Genomic DNA, 17,596 nt, shown 5'->3' with positions numbered 1-17,596 from the left:
GGGGAGGTCAGGTTGATTTGGAGTGTTTGGGAGTGGTGGCCGTTTTCTTCAGTTTACTTTCTGAGCCAAGAGGAACATTCTGGGCAGGGATCCACCTTTTGAATTACAAAGAAAATAACCCATAATCTATATAAAACACTGGTGGACAGTGAAGGGAGGAAATTCACAGAGAATAACTGAGTTTGAGAGCACCTATGTTAAAAGCAGTAAGGGTGACCATATGGCACTTATATTTATTTTAATTTGAAAATTACAATCTTAGAAACCTTTGAGATGAACAGACTGTGACAATAGGATGTATTTATTACTAAACTGAAACAAAGCACTTCAGCTGAAGTTCCATATCCAAAGTGAATTTCTGAGTGTGCAGAGGTTGATTTCCCTTTTTTCCTTCTTGGTGAGGTGCTGTGGCTCTGATAACATTAATGGGCTTTGCCCCACGTGGAGCAGCAAGTGTATTGTAGCACTGCTCACTGATCCCAGGTCAGTGTGATGCGTGAAATCAATTTATTTGAATCTCTTTGCCTGTATAGGAATTTGGCGGCGTGCCAGTTGTTTTCATTTAATGTTCTTTGTGTTGAACACAGACAAGCAGGCACGCTTTTGTGCTCCTCTTTCTTTTGGTCTCTCTCTCTCTCTCAGCCAATATTCTATTCTGTGGGTTTTCAGAAGAAGCAAGAATATGTTACCCTTTCTAAAAGCATTTTGTTTAAATAGTATTTAAAGAGCATAGAAACTGGGTCAGCCAGCGAGCAGCATGTGCAGGGCTTTCACAGACTATAGGTGGTAGCACCTGCCTTCTACCATTTCTTAAATTTTGGAAAAAAGAAAGGGAGAGGAGACACTGGCTTATTTTTTTTTCCTGATTGTATGATTTATATCATTATGTAAAGCAAAGACTCAGAAAGTGAAATAGATGGTTGGATGGATGAATCAGAGAGACTTTTCAGGATCTTTCTCATTTTGAGTAATGACCTGAACGTAAGCATTAATTCATGATTTCTTTGTCTCGCACGTTCTCTTCCTCCAGGTAGCATTATGAGTAAATCTGAGGAACAGCTCTCAGAAAGTAACAGTCTCCTTCCTTTTTCCCTCTTCATATGAAAAAGCAGCAAGGCATGTGGAACAGTAAGCAATTTAGCCCTTCTTAAACAGCAAAAGGAGTGGACAGTGGCAGCACATAATTCTGGGAGGGTTCATTTTAGAGCTTGGCACTGGGAGAGAGGGGAGCAGAGCAGAAGACTGTTGATGCTGCAGGCAGTCCTTGCGGAAGTTGATAGGCAGAAGTGTGGAGCCGCAGCGCAGGGGTCAGACTCGTACACATCAGCCCGGTTTCCTTGTTTAATTACCTGAAGAGCAAAACATCCAGGCTGAGAGTGTGTGAAAGTGCAGTATCTCGAGCCGCAGTTTGCCGCTCTGACATCCTGCGAGGCCAGCCCTGTCTGTCCACACACGTCAGGGCCGGTTCCTGACAGCGGGCTATCTCTGCCGGGCCTGGGTTCCTTCCATTCAGGAGGCATTGTGTGCAGGAGGGCTTGGTCAGGAATCTGAGGTTCCTGCCGGTTCTTCCAGCCCGGACAACGCTGTGACAGATAGGCCTGATTTTTTTTTTTTTTTCTTTTTTTTTTCTTTTTAAAAGAATAATAATAAAAAAAAATATTGGCTCTTTTTTAGTCTTTCCCTTGTAATTCTGGCATTGGTAGAACACTGACTGAAACAAAACATGTTAACCCTTTCCCTACTCAATCCATTTTTTTTCCTTTTGCTTTATTCTTCTCTCTCCCTTTGCTTAACCTCTCTTTTTCAGACGTAAAACCTTCTGAGGAGCAAGATCTTTCAGACTTGAGTTTGTGCTGTGCAGAAAATAAATGAAAAGTTTGAAAATATTCGTTGTCTTTGTGTAATCATGAATGTAATCATCATACTTGGCACTCTAAGTTTCTCTTTTTCAGCATGCTTTTGGCAACATTACTTTTATTCATCCCATGGCATAAAACCAAGCCAATGTTTGTTCTGGCATGGCCTGTTGAAACAATGGTGGCAGCTATCAGCACTTCCATTCTTGGTACTCATGATTTTCTTAGGTGTCCAGCTTTGCATTCAGTTTTGAAATATTGAGGTTGAGTTGGTTGTAGTTGTTCTTATAGGTATTGAGTGTTGAGGTAAATCCCTGTGACCCATAGATACTTTCTGTGACCAGGGCTGGGAGGGACTTAAACGTCAGCCCTAGGTAGAAAATCTGCTATCATCGAAAGTTCAAGGTTACAGATACTGAAATATTCAATTAGGTAAAGGCACTGAAAAGTACTGAAAGTGTATATCATGGTTTGTTGTTGGTTTTGTTTTTCCTGATTTATAGAAAATCAGAGTATGACTTCTTGTCTTACAGTGCAAGTAGCAAAGGAAGGGAACATGTTTATCTGGCTTTGCAGCAAAAATCAGTGCAGCATGTGACTGTTACGTTTCATTGTTGTGGGCAGAAGCTGGTCCAAGAAAGATATTTGTGGTTATAGGAGTGGAGAACAGAGAGCTAAAAGTTAACTATGGTTTCCTTTTCTTTTATGCAGAAGGCTTTCAGTACAGTCTGTAGAGTTATTCCTGTAGTTGTGCAGGACGTTTTCATGTGCTAATGGTTTTGGTTACTTTGTAGGTGTGATCAAAATTGCTGGAGCAGTAACTTACATTTTCCCTGCTAGTATTTCATTAGGATTTTGTAATAAAGATTTAAAGGCATACTCTTCCTGTGCAGAAACATTAACGGCCATTACCAGGAAAGGGTTTATAGGGGATTCCTCATTAAGAGAATGTGCCCTTCCACGGGCATCTGCAGCTGTGAGTACACATAGCATAATGGGACCAAAAGAGTCATTATGATCTATTGTGCTCCTAATCCTCCATCTAAGAAGGATTTGCAGGGGATGCTGCAACAAAAGAGCTGTTACAGTGTACCAGATCGATAATCATGATCTAATAAATTCTTAAATATGTACATAATAGTCTGCCTTTTAGAATCAGCCCCCTTTTTCAGTAGGAACTCCTATGCTGTTCTGGTGTAAAGGGGCCTTTAAGTAAAAGCGAATTACTTAAACACACAGTTTTAAATCCCTTTATCCGGCCATACTGTAGAGAAGCCATAGTGTAAACAAATATTGCTTGGATCTATAGAATGAAAAAAAGATGGTTTGTGGTCAAGGGCCACGTTTGCATGGGGTTTGTATATATGTAGGAAATAATGTGTCAGTATGAACATGTATCCTTCCTTCTAGTATATGATACACCTTTATATTTTTCTGGAACTGGCCATGACCTAGCCAGCCATTGCCAATCTTAGTCTGCTGCATAGGGAAAAGCAAACTCCCCACATATGGGTGGTGACAACAGCAGCCACACTGTCCTTCCTTCCACCCATTGCGTGCCCATCTCTCTGAAAGTGTCAGAAAAGGGTTGTGCATAGCGCATGGTTGCTACGTAAAAAAAATCCCTTGGAGATAATGCTTTTAAATTAGTATTCCATTTGAAACATGGCTTGAAACTAGCTTGGGCATATCTGCAAGTCACTGCTGTGACAGTTTTGCTTAAGGAAAGTTCTCACAGATAGAGTCCCAAGCTGCATTAAAACTGGCACCGTGCGTTGTGCCCAAGCACTTACCACTGCTTTTTGCAGATGTTCTCCTAGTGTGAAGTGCTATAATTTGCTCTTGGTATGAAATTCCACTTCATAATCACCTCTACATTCTTCTCTTACTTCTCTTTTGAACGGCTACAGCTAAGCACCATGTGGAGTACAAAACAATTAGATAAAATGAAATTGTATTTAAGGGCCTGTGTTCCTACAGATCCCTCCCTGTTCCTAAAGAAACAAAGATTTTGAATGTTAATTGTCCCTAGCTGTGATCGGATTCATCTGGGGCTGACTGAAAGCGCAGATCTTCTGTTGGCCTCTTTTGCGTCCAGGGACTTTCTCCTCAGATTGCACAGCATTTGGTGAATCCATTTGGGATTGGTTTTGGTAGTAGAAACTGACTGGGATGTAGAATGGTCAGGAGATGGGCAGAGGATTGAGGACAGAGAGGTAGTATTGATGGCAGAGAGAAGAGAGGACTCTGAACTGACAAGTGAGGAAAAAAAATGCTAGGAAAGGTGTAACTAAGGAAACAATGGAAAGACAGAGGAAATTTATGAAAATCAATACCTTCCCTTTGTCACTCAAACAATAACGCTTTTCCATCATCAAGGGCTGAAGGGGTGTGTACTGATTATGCTGTGTTTCTAGACACAGCACTGCATTAGAGCAGTTCACTTGGTGATACTGCTTTGCCATTTTGGCAATTATAGGCTCTGCCAGTGGGTTGTCCTATTATAACTGCGAGAAGACTCATCCATAGCCACTTTTCTGTTAAGACTTTAATTTTCTTCACGTAAAAAGGTGCCCCCCTGCCTTTATGCCATTAGATCTTTTCCTTCATCAGGGAAACTTAAAATATTTAATGAGGAAGTGGCTTTCTCACCTGGCTCTGGAAAACAGCTTAAATGGGGAAGTAATTTTTAGCTGTTGTAGATATGCTTGAATATTTATTCACGGCCCTCATTCACTTTACTTTTAAAATTACTCAGAAGTTGACTGGTTTAACACAAAAATAAAAGTATTAACAATGAACATCAACATACCGTGCAGCGCAACTGCTATGATGTTACTGGTGCTGCTATTTACACGAATGCATACAGTGGCCTGTTTTCCAGCCGACTGTACTGGAGGCCAGTGTAAACGTTTTGTTGTCTGATGTAAGAATGAGCTCTATCTTCTGAATGCTTACCAGCCTTTTTATAAGCTCATTATCTTTTACTGTTGAATAAGTACACATATATAATGTATGTACACATGTATTATTCAACAAAGTAACATTCAGCATAGTATTTTCTAATTTCACTTTTTTGAAATAATATTTTATTGAATAATACTATTCTCTAATTTCACTTCTTTGACTCTTTCCAATGACTATTGTGGTTTGCAAATCTATATTGAAAAGTGCTCAAGTGCTCAACAACAGTAGATTCTTATCAGGGCTCCTTTGAACAAAGCTTTTGTACGATTATAAATGGAGTAAATAAGTACAAATTGATCAATACATGACAAAAGGGTGAAGAAGGGAGGTCAAGAGTAGGAATATTTCCATATAAAACATTTTCCCTGTTGAAAATGGCAGTAGGAGCATAAATAAATGTTGTGTATCGCTGTGTATTTGCTCCACCTGGTGGATTTTCTTGAAAGTGTTTTTAATCTTTGCTAATAAGAGAAACTGTCTTTAATTAAATACAAAACATACTACCCAGAGTAAAGGCAGCCTTTTAATTTAGAGTAGCAATAGCACTGCAAAAGACAGATTTGGGAAAGAAAACATTAAAACTAGCAATTTCTCTTGGCCACACTTGATCAGTACAGTAATCTCCATGAGAACATAGAGTTTCCAAGCAGTTAATGAGGACGGTTTACTTTTGGACTAGAGCTTTGTAATTAAAAAGGTCTCAAAATGCAAGACTTGTGAGGTTGCATGTCATCAGGAGAAGTGAGGATCTGCCATGTTGCCCCCAAAGCCACCCCACAGTCAGGAATTCTTGAGTGCCCTGGTAAGAAGGGCAGCTACTGAGAAAGAGTTCTGCATTCAAGTGGTAGCACAGTGCATCGGCATAATGTCTGTCTGTCATTAACCTAGCTTTGCAAACATTGTTTTCTTTGGAATTCTTAAGGACTCGATTATGCTTTGATCATCACATTGTTCTCCTTAGGTTATTTTTTTCCTTTAGAGCGTAATGGCTCCCTAACAGAAGGTGAAGTTTAGAAAATAGTGTCTCCATATGCAAGGGATTTGGAGACCTTTTTATTGTCTTTAAAAATGTCATTCATAGTCCTCATTAGCATTTATTGTTGCAAGCGTACAAGCAGAAAATGTGAAATTGGTATGTCATGAATAGCTCCACAGAGCTCGAGAGCCCTGAAATTTTGCCTGCAGTGTGGTGTGGGGCAGGCATTGAGAGAAAGCTGTCCAGATGGCTGCCAGCACAGAGCCGAGCTGCAGGTTTTTGTCTCTGGTGCTGAGAGGAGGGAAAGTTCACTGGAGCATACGCTATCACCCCTTGCGTTTTAACAAAACTCACTCGCCATCAGTCAAAACGGGGAGGTGGTGACATTGAAACAAAAGTTTTCAATATAATGTAGCAGTCCTTGTCAAATGAATAAAATATGTTTAGTTAGTGTCACGAATATTGACGTGTGACGAAGAAAAATGCAAGGCTCAAATTTATGGCAAGCGGTAGATCCTCTTTCACACAAATATGCTCTCACATTATCTTTATTATTAAAATCCTATGCATTGAAAAGACATTGATTAGAGGTCAAAACTAGGGTTAATATACTACAGCAGGAGGAGTTTCCCTACCCATGTTGAACGAACAAGCACTCTGAGCTTCAAGTCAAAAGGCAACTGATAGCTTGAGCCCCTCCTTTTTTTTTTTTGGGGGGGGGGGGGGGAGGGGAGGAAGGGGATCTTAAAATATGACCTTATTTGAACAGGACCAGGTATCGTTGTCCAGGCATCTCTGAGGCACACCAGCTGCATTTCTTCTTCTGTCAGTGAAATGGCATCTTCAGTATTTTGTTGTGTCCCTTCGGAAATGATACCAAATCTGTTTAAAATTTTCCATAGTGCCTTGGTGATGTTTATCCTTAGATGATGTGGTAATTTTTTTTGGAATATGAATGAAATTTACAGTCAATTCTGATTTATTTTGCCCCCATTGTAGCAAATGCTTTATTTAATAAAGATGTAAGAAAAAAACCTGATTTAGGTCAGATGGAGCAAAGGAAATGGGCACCACTGCAGGTGTGTACATGTGACCATGCGCATGTGTTACTGAAGTGTGCACATAGAGTACAGCAACATGCTCTCCGAAGGACTGAAGCCTGTGTTGGCCCTCCCCATTCTCAAGCAATTAATTTTCAGTTGACCTATTCTTCTCCTCCCATAGATCTTTATATGTCATTTTTATTGTTTTAAACTTGAAGTACACCTGAAATGCCGCTCAGATTTCTGACAGCTTTCAACAAGAACGATTTTTTTTCGGTCCTTTTCTGATCAAAGGACAATGAGCAAGCTAGGTTGCCATGCCTGTTCTACTACCAAGGTTGCTTTTTCTTAACAGATGACTTGAATTCCTTTTTAGAGGACTAAATTTTGATTTTACTTTTGAAGTAATATGATTTTAATTTTTCTTACGTGAAAAAAGAGAGGACTGCTTTCTCTTCTCCGATAGATTTAATTCAATATTCCTTTAGTTAGCAGTACGTGTAACATGATGAAGAATTTCTTTTAGACAGGCAAGAATATTTACTTCCCAACTTGATGAGTATAGCTTTAAGATATTAAGTATTTGTATAGATAATCTCAGTCTGTGTTTCACAGTGTTATGTATGTTTTAAATGTCCCATTTGTCTTTTCTTTCTCCAAGTCCAGAAAGCCTTGCCAATAAGGAAATGCTTAGGGAAATGTTTACTGTTGTCTGGCACATGTTTTGTGTTGCGTGTATTAAGAGCTGCTGTTATAGATAAGCACATATCTCATTGGAATATTTTAATTCTGTTTCCCAGAGAAGTAATAGAAGTTTATGAAGATGTGATTTTTATTAATACCTCAAGATCTTTTGTGATAGCACAGTAGAAATGGGAGGGTAGTTGCACTGTCATGGAAAAAGTCACGTGGAAGTTACTGTGGCAAATCATAGGTAGGCAGCTGTTGCATCGGGTAATACGAAATCACTGGCAGCCAGAAATCAGTGAGCATCTCCCAGAGGTGTTGCCTTTGCTGTACTTTGGTTTGACGGTCAAATGAAGAAAATTAAGAAAGCATCCAGAAGTAGTTGTCCTGTCTCCGCAATCAGCTTTACAGCTCGCACATTACTTGGGTTTGCCCTGTCAGTGGGATGCCTTAAGAAAACACTAATAGCTTCCAGCTGGGTGGAAAATCAAAACGTTTGGGGGCCGACAAAACTAGCAGATTTGAATTTGAAAGACCAGCTAATGCTTCCATTTTTATTTACCACTCGCCCATAAAAGATTATTTTCCAATATGTCAGCCTCATTTGGTGGCCAGTGGTCTGAAAGTGAGAGTGGAACAAGCAAGCGGGGAAATCTGGACATTAGTGAGTCCGCCCTTTCAAGCTGGTGTGCCACTTTGTGGGATGGCCTCTCCTCGGGCTGGGGGGGTCTTAATGACCATTCATCAATGCTCGTTGACTGATCATTGAGTGCCTTCTCATTCAGTTTATCAAGTCTTGCACATAAAAAGTCAGAATAAGCATTATTCAGCTTTGTTAAAGCCAACTAGGAGTAAAATGCTCCATTTGAACCCATTTTGCCCTTGGTTTTTCACTTTGTTAATGCAGTCCTGCTTAAATGAGTGCTTTTATTGGGTCGGTTAGAATATCTGAAACTATTAATTCTCTTGTATTGAATAGCTGGTGGCAGGCCAGAGCAGATGGGGTAGAAAACTATTTGGTTGGGTGTATTGCTTTCAATTAGGATCAATGAGGTTTCAGCTCCTTTGAATTAACTCACTTAATACCCACTGTGTGAAGTCACAATGTATCACAACAGTCTGCTCTAAGTCGAGTGGGAAGTTGAGAAGTCCTACAGAAAATCTTTGAGTTAAATTTTTCCTTCACTGTTAATAGAGAGCTTTCATTAACTACAGATGCGTTTCAGTGGACTTCAAGTCTCTCTTATTAAGCTAGGTTTAAGCTAAAAGCAGTTTCTATGCTTTCAAATGGTGATCATTTGGAATTTTTCTTCTCCATCAAAGCAATGCAATAGCAAGTTCATATCAAATTTGCAAATTTGATGGGGGGAGGGAGGGGGCAAATATATGAATGCGGAGGTTATGCTGCACACTTATACTCATTTCCAAAACTAAAAGTTGTCAAGGATTAATTAAAATTACTTTGTAGTCTTTTGAATGATTTCTGAAGGAGCCACCCAGGAAAGACTGAAGGTGCTGCTGCACTGCCCGAAGGTTGGCTTCTCAATTTTTCTTTCTTTTTGTGTCCCTTTCATTTTGGTGTTACTTGTAGCATCAACTCTTGTGATACTGCAGAACTGCTCATTTGTTTAAACTATTGCATTTCCTTTCCTTGGTTGGGAGATGCGGAGAATAAAACTGTTATACAGAATGGACTGTCCAGCCTTGCTTGGCCTGCTAAAATTTCAGGACCGGTGCAGGGACTGTTAGAGCAGTCTTCAGACGACTGCTATAAAAACGGGGGGATGGGGAGAGAGAATAAATATCCACAGATATTTATTCAGGGAGGGCTGCCAAATGGGTTGCAGCCTGCCTCAGTGTATTAAATAATGAGAGGGAAAAACTATTCATGCAGCTGGCTGCTTGAGAAAATGCTGAAGTAGTCTCAGATGCACAGGCATTCTGCGAGCCCTTCCATGAGCAGACTTCTAGGTGAGAATCTCCAGGGATCCAGGTTTTGTTGACATGGATCAATTTAAATGGCAATTACTGTAGTCAGATAACAGCTTAAAAAGGCTTTTTACACACAGAAAAGATGCATAATCACACAGCATATGGAAGTTCAATTTCGTGAGCTGTAGTCCGTGGATTTACAATGTACTGATATTAAGATCTACTTTTAAGAGTGAATATCGTTCGGTTTTATTAAAATGCGTCATACCTTTGACACGTTACTTTCTGCTCTGAAGTTGATTCAGGCTGCATCTATGTTGATGAAAGATTGTATTTCCAACTGTGAAAATGTTTTTCCTTTCATGTAGAGTACAGCATTAAGAAAAGAAAAACAGCCCAGAGAATACAATACTAACTGCCTGGTTTTAAATAGTGCAGCGAATAATAAAACAACAAGAATGCTAAATTCTTTCAAGGCCTTGGTGGTGGCACGGACTTCGGTGTTATTCTTTCCTTGCCCTCCCCCGTGAGTGCTTTCTTGGTGGAAATGTTTCCACATTGAGATGTTTCTCTTTGGCTCTCCAGTGCACAAATTCATTGCACACAACTTCTCTTACGGGGGATATCTGTTAAGCTTGAGGGAAGGGCCTCCCTCAAGTAGAGATGCGGTACCTTGTTGGCTGTGGAATATTTACTAGGGTGAAAGGAGCTGATGTTTGCTTCTCCCATCCCCCCAAATTTGCTAGTGCTGTGCTTGGAGCCCCTTGTTCAGGCAAAGTGGCATTTGGGTACCCTGAAAAAATTGTGGAAACATCAACAAATGAAGTGACTGATTTGTTTTAAGTTAGAAATATTCATGAGTCCAGGCCGGATGTTGGAGGGATTGTTATTTTTTCCTTAATTTTGTATGTGTGTTCTTTCTTAAGTAGATCTTTATCAGCTCTGTGGCAGCTAGCGGAAGGAAAAGGAAGGCCTGAAAGCCGGGCTGTTCTCTGCACTACAGGCAGAAGATGGCATAACACAAAATCAAGGGATGCATAAATAAGTACAAAAGGATGAGTCTTATGCTGACAAGAAGGCAGCTTCTGAAGATCTGCCTGAGAATTGCTGGTTTCCTATATGGGTTTGATTGTGTACTGAAAGGCAGAGTCGAACCAGAATGTGAGCGCTAATTGCTGGAGAAATGCTCGTTACTAAAACAGGAGGTTTTGTAAGCACTAAATTGGAGGGGAGCTGGAAAAAGAAGATATTTTTCCTCGTGCCTGGAATTCTGTGCAAGGCTATACGTGCTACAGAAGGCATGCGAGCCAGGCGTGTGCTTCTCCTAAGAGGCAAGGATGTTTTACAAAGGACTAAAGAGGGACTGCTGAGAGGAAAATAGCCAGCTTTAGATAAAGCACTATAACAAAGACTTGTAGTTTTATGTATCATGGTGTCCATTAAAGCTTAATAGGGAAGAGTGCATTGAACCTAGCCAGGCATACGTTTTTCATGTGAAGGATAAACATTGAAGGGGTGTGCAAAATCAGAAATTGGGAGGACATGATTGTTTAGCTTTTGAAAAAGCTTTATGGGGAAGATTTTGTTTTCATCCCCCGTGGATCACCATGCAAGGTAGAGTAAGCTGCGAATGTTTGGAACATATCAATGCAGGAATCCCAGGGGGTTAAAAGCACTATAGTAAAATAAAAGTGGTCTGCTTTCTAAGTGTGTTCTATTTTACACATACTACTGAGCATCTGAGAAAGGGAGTGATTTTGATACTCTGTTCACCATAGTAAAACAGTATAATAACGAACAAAGTGTGGGGAAGAGAGAGAAGGGAGGGGGGACCCTCTGCTCTGTCACAGTGCACGTTTTGTGTTTCCAGCTAAATAAACAAACGTAGTCCTACAGAGTTCAAAATGATGGTTGTTAAAATAAAGAATGAATTTGTTTCCACTTTTGGAGGAGAGCCGATCGGAAGCGATGCTTTCCTCTAATTGCTTTCAGCAAGAGAAGGGGTTAACTTTTAAAGAAAAATGAATAATTCAGTGTTGAGCTTATCACTCCACATTTTACTTTCTATTCTTCGGTCATCTGGAACTTGGTGTGAAAGGTAGAGTAAAAGGAGTCAGCTGAGGGGAGCCGGGGTTGTGATAATTTGCACACACATCCCTGTCATTGTTCTGCCTGAAGAGACAGGGCTGGGTTCAAGGCCACATGTGCTCCTGTCATCATTCACATTTCTGCTCCAAGTGCAATCCAGAGTGTCAGCTCTCCATCTGTCTTTGCCTGGCAAACGCACGCGCCCAGCATCCTGCCTCCAGCGACGCTGCCACAGCCAGCTCCGATGGCCCCGCTCGCGTCTCCCCTCTCATTCCAGAACAGGAGGCACTGAGCCCGAAATAAGCCTGCTTTGAGGAGAGAGCCATTTACAGGGTGGTATATTTTATCCGAGGATGCCTGGTGAGTTAAAATTATCGCAGCTCTTTTGCTTGCAAATGAGGAAACGCTAATTGTTTTTTGATAGTTGGATTTTTTTTTTTTTTTTTTAATATAGATGGTGATTTGCAAGCTGATACAGGGACGGAGTGCTTGGGGGATGCTAGTTCTGTTGTGTGTGCATTTGGGGGAGGGGAATGCGAGTGAGGAAACTGCCCAAGATGCTACTTGCAGCAGGACTGGGTGGTTCGGTGCAAAGGGATGGAAATAGCAGAAAGTGGCCGTGTCTGTGGGTGTGGGTCCTTGCATGGGGGGTCATTTTGGTTGGGAGAAAGGCAGTTTCGGGTTGGCTTTAGGGACTGTCAGCTGCACCTCAGGTCTGGGGATATTATATCGGGGGAGGTCAGTCGCAGCTGAAGTGATCTCCTTGAAAAGCTGTTTGTGTCGGAGGAGTGAGGGAGATTTACAAACCGAATTCTTGCGGCATTGTCCTAAATTGCGGTGCTTAACTGTCACTGGGCAGATTGCTGAAATATGTTAATGCAAAATAAAACAATGAAAAAATCTGCTGAATGAGAGAAATTGCCGTGGTGCTGGAAATTTGAATAGATTGGTTTCCTCGGGAAAATATTATCCTTGGATCTTAGAATCACTTGTTTTCATCGGCAGTAGCACTTATCAATTAGACATCGCTTCTCCGTGGAGTGATTTATCTGAGGGGTTTGCGCGAGGATCGACCGCAGCAGAGGGGTTGAATCTGGTGTGTGCTGTTTGTTTATTCCTTTCGGTAAGGACTGGGCAGAGACATGTGCCTGATTACAACAGCCTGTGTCTCGATAAAAAAAGACAGCGCCGAGCCTACAGCTGGCTGGTTCGTGTGGATTATTTGGGTAGGACAGGCAGAAGAGGCTATGCTTGATCACAGGGAGTCTGTGCACCTCGCAGATGGTGTTTTGAAACAGTATCTGCCAGTTTGCTGCAACCGCAGTTGCATGTAGGTATTGCCAGTTGTTGGAGGAATGTTTTCCTTTTAGGATTTTTCTACATGGTCGTACTCCACTGCTGGTATGTTTGCTGATCCCCTGGTTGCAACAAGGAAGTGGGCACTGTTTGCTCAAAGCACAGGGCTAAGAGGATTTATATGGTTGAAATATGGGCAAATTAATTTGCATAGATAACAACTGAGGACTACGAAAGGTCAAGTTAACCCTTTAAACCTAAAATTTGATTTGCATGCATTATGTTCCTTGGAACGCAGTCTTCATTAGAAATATCACGGTAATTCATTAATTTGGAAAACTGCATTCTGCGTAATGTGGCTCTCCTGACATTTTCCTTGTATTTGTATGGGACTGTTCTTCTTGTGCAGTTTTCTAAATCTGTGCTTTATTAAGATATTCAACTGTACTGAAGTGACACCATCCCATCAGTTTTGATCCTTGTGTCTATCATTTGGGGTATTAGCAAACAGTATTGGAATTCCAAGAGCAGAGGTTTTTGAGAAACCTATTAAGCCTTTGGCATTCAAATTACTTAATCTACCTGCTGGTTAAAATTTCATGTATCTTTAATCAAAATGGCATGCGCTGCACTCGAGTATGTGTGCCCTTATCGATGCTTGTGAAGCTTTACCACTGAATAGACATTTAATTTCCAGCATTCCCTCAGAGCAATAGCAAGCAAGAAGTGTGTTTTAATGTCAGCTCCGAGTGTTAGAAAACCTTGCACTTGGATACAGAGAATACACTAACAGCTGTGACTGGGAGCATGTGCCAGAATGGAGATACTTGAACAGATCTGACACTTGGCTATTTTTGACACCCATCTGCACTTTTTTACTCTCCTCTAGGATGAACTGCCTCTCAATCTGTTCGCAGCATATTTTAGCCCTTTAATATTGTGGTGTTGGGTTTTTTCAAATGGGCATTATTAGCCATCTGGGGCAGATTTTGTATTTTAAAAGTAAGCACATTATGTACAGAAGATTAAAAGGATGTGTATTTTTATGTAATCTGATATTATGTCAGTGCCTTTTGTGTGTGTATGAAGTCTTGATTTCAGAAGCATCCCTTCACAGTAGTTCTGACATCCAAAGCCCTCCTTATTTTGGAGAAAGAACAGGAAGTAATAAAAGCAGGCTCTGGTTTATGTGTAGCGATAACACTTTTACACGGAATACATTTGCTCTTCAAAGGCCAACCCTTCTTACTGCTGTTATAGTGACTGGCTGCTCACCTTCTCACTAACCCGCCGCTGAAAGCCAGGGCAGAAAGGCTTGCTAATGAAACACTGTAAAAGCCATCGAGATCTCTGCTAAGGCATTGCTGCCAGAAAAGTCCATTGGAAGCTAATCCTGTTAACAGGAAGCTCCGGTAACCGAGTTAACCGTGCCGTCCTTGTGTTCGGGGGCTCGAGGAACTGCTTATCTCTAAATAATTGACGTTGGAGAAACAGTGTTCAAATCTAATCCTGTATACCGGTTTGTTTGATTACTGTGTTTTCTTTTTAAAAATATACATATCACTGTTTATTCCGGACTTTATTTATGAAACATTACAAATCTATCAGTCATTTTATAGGACTTTCAAAGAACAGATGTTGGCCTACAAAATGCTTTATTATTGCCCATGGCAGTGTTCAGCATGGTTTCCTTAAAAGGACAATCAGTGATCACAGTCATTGTAGCCCAGAAATAATGCTGTTCTTTCAGAAGATGGCCTGGTATTAGGTCAGACCACCCTTTCTTTACTTCTGCACTCCAGATGTGGCTGCTACTTTTTTTTTTTGTTTTAAGTTCGTGTTTCAAAAAAAAAAAAAAAAAAAAAAAAAAGGGTTTGTTTTCAAAATCTGGTTTTACTTAAGATATCTCCATCCTGGAGTGCATTTCATAAATTGCCCACATATTTTTCTTAGCAGAGAACTTAACTGGCTGTAATTTTTAACACATGGCCACATCATGTGATATTTTCAAAACATTTGCACATAGCTTTAAGAAGGTCCCAGCAGAAATGATCCATCATCTCACAGCCAGCCTGTTTCTTAACAGCATATCTGCATTTTCCATTTAGCAGAGCTATATATTATTAGCTTACATTTTGGGTAGTAAAACAGTGCATTGCTGATTGTAAAACATGAACTTTATTATCTGCTGAAAATTGATTTGGCATTTATAGCCACTGTGTACTAGACTGGCTTTCTGGTTTTAACATTAGTGCTTGCAAGTGATGATTTGTTTAAAGAATAGAAACAAAATTGCCATGGACAAAACTGTGAGTGTCCTAGTAACTGAACATTTGGATTATCCACCTGTTATTTAAATACATGCTTCTAAATGCTATTATACAGCAAAAGTCTCCTAACAGTCCATTAACTGACTTGTTCAGTTTTAAGTTGCAGTTGCTATGCTGTTATATTAGGACAATTCTGTGTCTTATAAAACAAGTTTCCTGCCAAACAGGGAAAATGTGCCTGGAAATACTTAAGTCTTAGTATTAGCTTTGCATCATTATTCCAATCATCCTACATAATGTCTTTATCTTCTTTAGGATTCTGATAGCAGCAAAAAGCTCCTTCCTTTGGAGGACCGTGGGTCATGGAGGTTCCTTAGATACTCAATGTAGGTTTCAGGACATGGCATTATAATGACTGCTTTTCAAAGTATTAAAGTTTCTTTTTTCTTTCTGGTAGCAATAAATTCCAAAGTCTGCATGGCACTATTGCACTTATTTCAACCCACGGGGCTATGAACCACATCTTTCTGCATATGCGTGGAAAGTAACGAATGCGTTGTGGGATGCAGGTCGTACTGCTGAAAGAGCATTAATAGATAATTTTTATGTGGCATCCCAAATGGTCTTTTTCCATGAAGATTTAGTGATTCCTTACTTAGCTGGTCTTTCCTTGGTGCGTGCACAGCTTACAGTGACAACCACATCTTGGTTTGAGGACTTTAGACTACATAGTAATACGTAACTTCCAATTAAGGCATAGTCATCATAGCTTGCTAATCAATGTGATCTGTGTATATGCATTTTTTTTTTTTAATTAATAAAAGACCTGAATACCAATTTGGGGTAAAATAAATTCTAAAATGATGCGATGTGCACATTTGAAGTAAATGCAGAAGCTGATTCACATAAGACTACAAGGAGATATGATATGTGGTCACTACGAGAGCATTACATGTCTCTACCAGTTCCCTGGTTGGTTTGCTGCATCCTTTTGTTGTCAAACTGTACACACAAAATCAGCTGCAACTTGGTCTTTTACTACCAGATCAGACTAAGGCTAAGTGCAAAAGAGGACTTCTGCACTTGAAGCAGTAGTTGAGTCCCAAGTGCAGAGTTGCATACGCAGAGTTGCGTGCCTTTGGACTCCTCAGCTCTCTCCTAATCCCAGCTGCATAGCTGTTGCAGCTCTGAAGCTCCCCAAGCACAGAGAACTGCATCTGTGCCTGCTAAGATCTGTCTCAGTGCTGTAGGGTTAAGCAGTGCCGAGTTCATGCCCGTGTCTTGCTGCAATGGAAGCATTTCTATATCTGGGTTGTTTGAACAGTTGGATCTGGTAGGTAATCTGGGAGAATGTCCAATGCCTATTTAGAAACACTGGTCGCTACACAAGTGCAGGCTTATTTTCTGTTCCCAGAAAAGGGCGTGGTGTCAAATGAAGCACAGGGTTGAGTGATGCTGGGGCGAGTAGAGATTCAGTTGGGAAATCCATAGGCCCAGCAGCACTTGGATCTTCTCTTGTACTCAGACACAGGTTTGCCATATCAGGCCTCTTGGTGAGGACAGTCTCATTCAGCATAGTGCCATATCACTACATTTATACAAGGTTAATCTGTGAAGCTGATGGAGCCCTTGCTGTGCTGAGCAATGCTATGTGCTCACTGGCTCAGCTCTTCACGAGCTCAGCTGTCTGCACTGCGTTGCATTCTGCAATGTGTGGGACTAGATAGAGATTATTCCCATCCCAGAGATCCTGCTCCTCGCTGGTAGCTTTCTTCTGCCAAAGGAGCACACTATAGGCCTAAACTTGTGCAAGCAGAAGGAAGATTTGAATTTATGGCTTTTATTTCTAGAGTGAGGCTTCCAGTCAAAAGGCGGCTGAATTAAATCAGAAATCATCTTTTTCATCTCTTAAACCAGTTCTACTTGCCATCCTGCTAAAGGTGAGAATATGAACATTTCTCTAGAGGAGGGAATAAAGCTGTGGGTCTTGCATCTCCAAATTATTGAGTGTCATGAAATGCAGGAGTAAGGCATCCTAGCTCCCAGAATCTCCCTGTTGGTGAGGTGGAGGCAGCTGCTGTTCGAATGTAACTGACTTGTTATTGTCCATCTCATGAGCTGTCTGATGGGAAGATGAAGAGATGGATGGAGTCAGACCGTTAGAGGTTTGTAGAGATCGGATGAGAAGCAACCAGCATAAGGAACAGGCCATGAAAAAGTCCGAAGCAGATACCAGGATGTGAGGATGGTTGGACATTGAAGGAGGCTCTCCAGAGAGATGCTGATATTTCCGTTACTGCCGTTGAGAATTCTATTGGCATCTGATCCTCTGGGCAGAGAGGCTCAAACTTGCTGCTCTCCTGAGACCCCTTCAGCCTGTGTGTTACCCTCTGCTACTGCCAGGCATTTCCCTTCAGCTGCTTTGGAAATGCAGCCTGAGGTACTTGCCCCTTTGCACTAAAAGGAAGGGCTCTGGTGTCA

At 41.0% G+C, this 17,596-nt stretch overlaps 1 protein-coding gene across 5 annotated transcripts in view; it reads left to right on the top strand.

The window, feature by feature from the left end:
* The window catches only part of RUNX1T1 (RUNX1 partner transcriptional co-repressor 1), a 109,973-nt gene that overhangs the window by 21,636 nt on the left and 70,741 nt on the right, over positions 1–17,596 (top strand). The window contains exon 1 of one of the 5 annotated variants that reach the window (XM_052703358.1): positions 11,662–11,909. The exons of the other annotated variants lie outside the window; for them this stretch is intronic. Coding sequence (XP_052559318.1) covers positions 11,903–11,909 — 7 coding nt within the window. The 5' untranslated portion in view covers positions 11,662–11,902. Of the gene's footprint in view, positions 1–11,661; positions 11,910–17,596 lie in introns of those variants that run through there. 5 annotated transcript variants of the gene reach the window in all.

Source organism: Tympanuchus pallidicinctus, unplaced genomic scaffold (assembly GCF_026119805.1).
Source record: "Tympanuchus pallidicinctus isolate F22 unplaced genomic scaffold, pur_lepc_1.0 scaffold5, whole genome shotgun sequence".
Classification (NCBI taxonomy): domain Eukaryota; kingdom Metazoa; phylum Chordata; class Aves; order Galliformes; family Phasianidae; genus Tympanuchus; species Tympanuchus pallidicinctus.
Note: the sequence above shows the minus strand (reverse complement) of the source record. Positions and strands in the feature narration are given on the sequence as shown.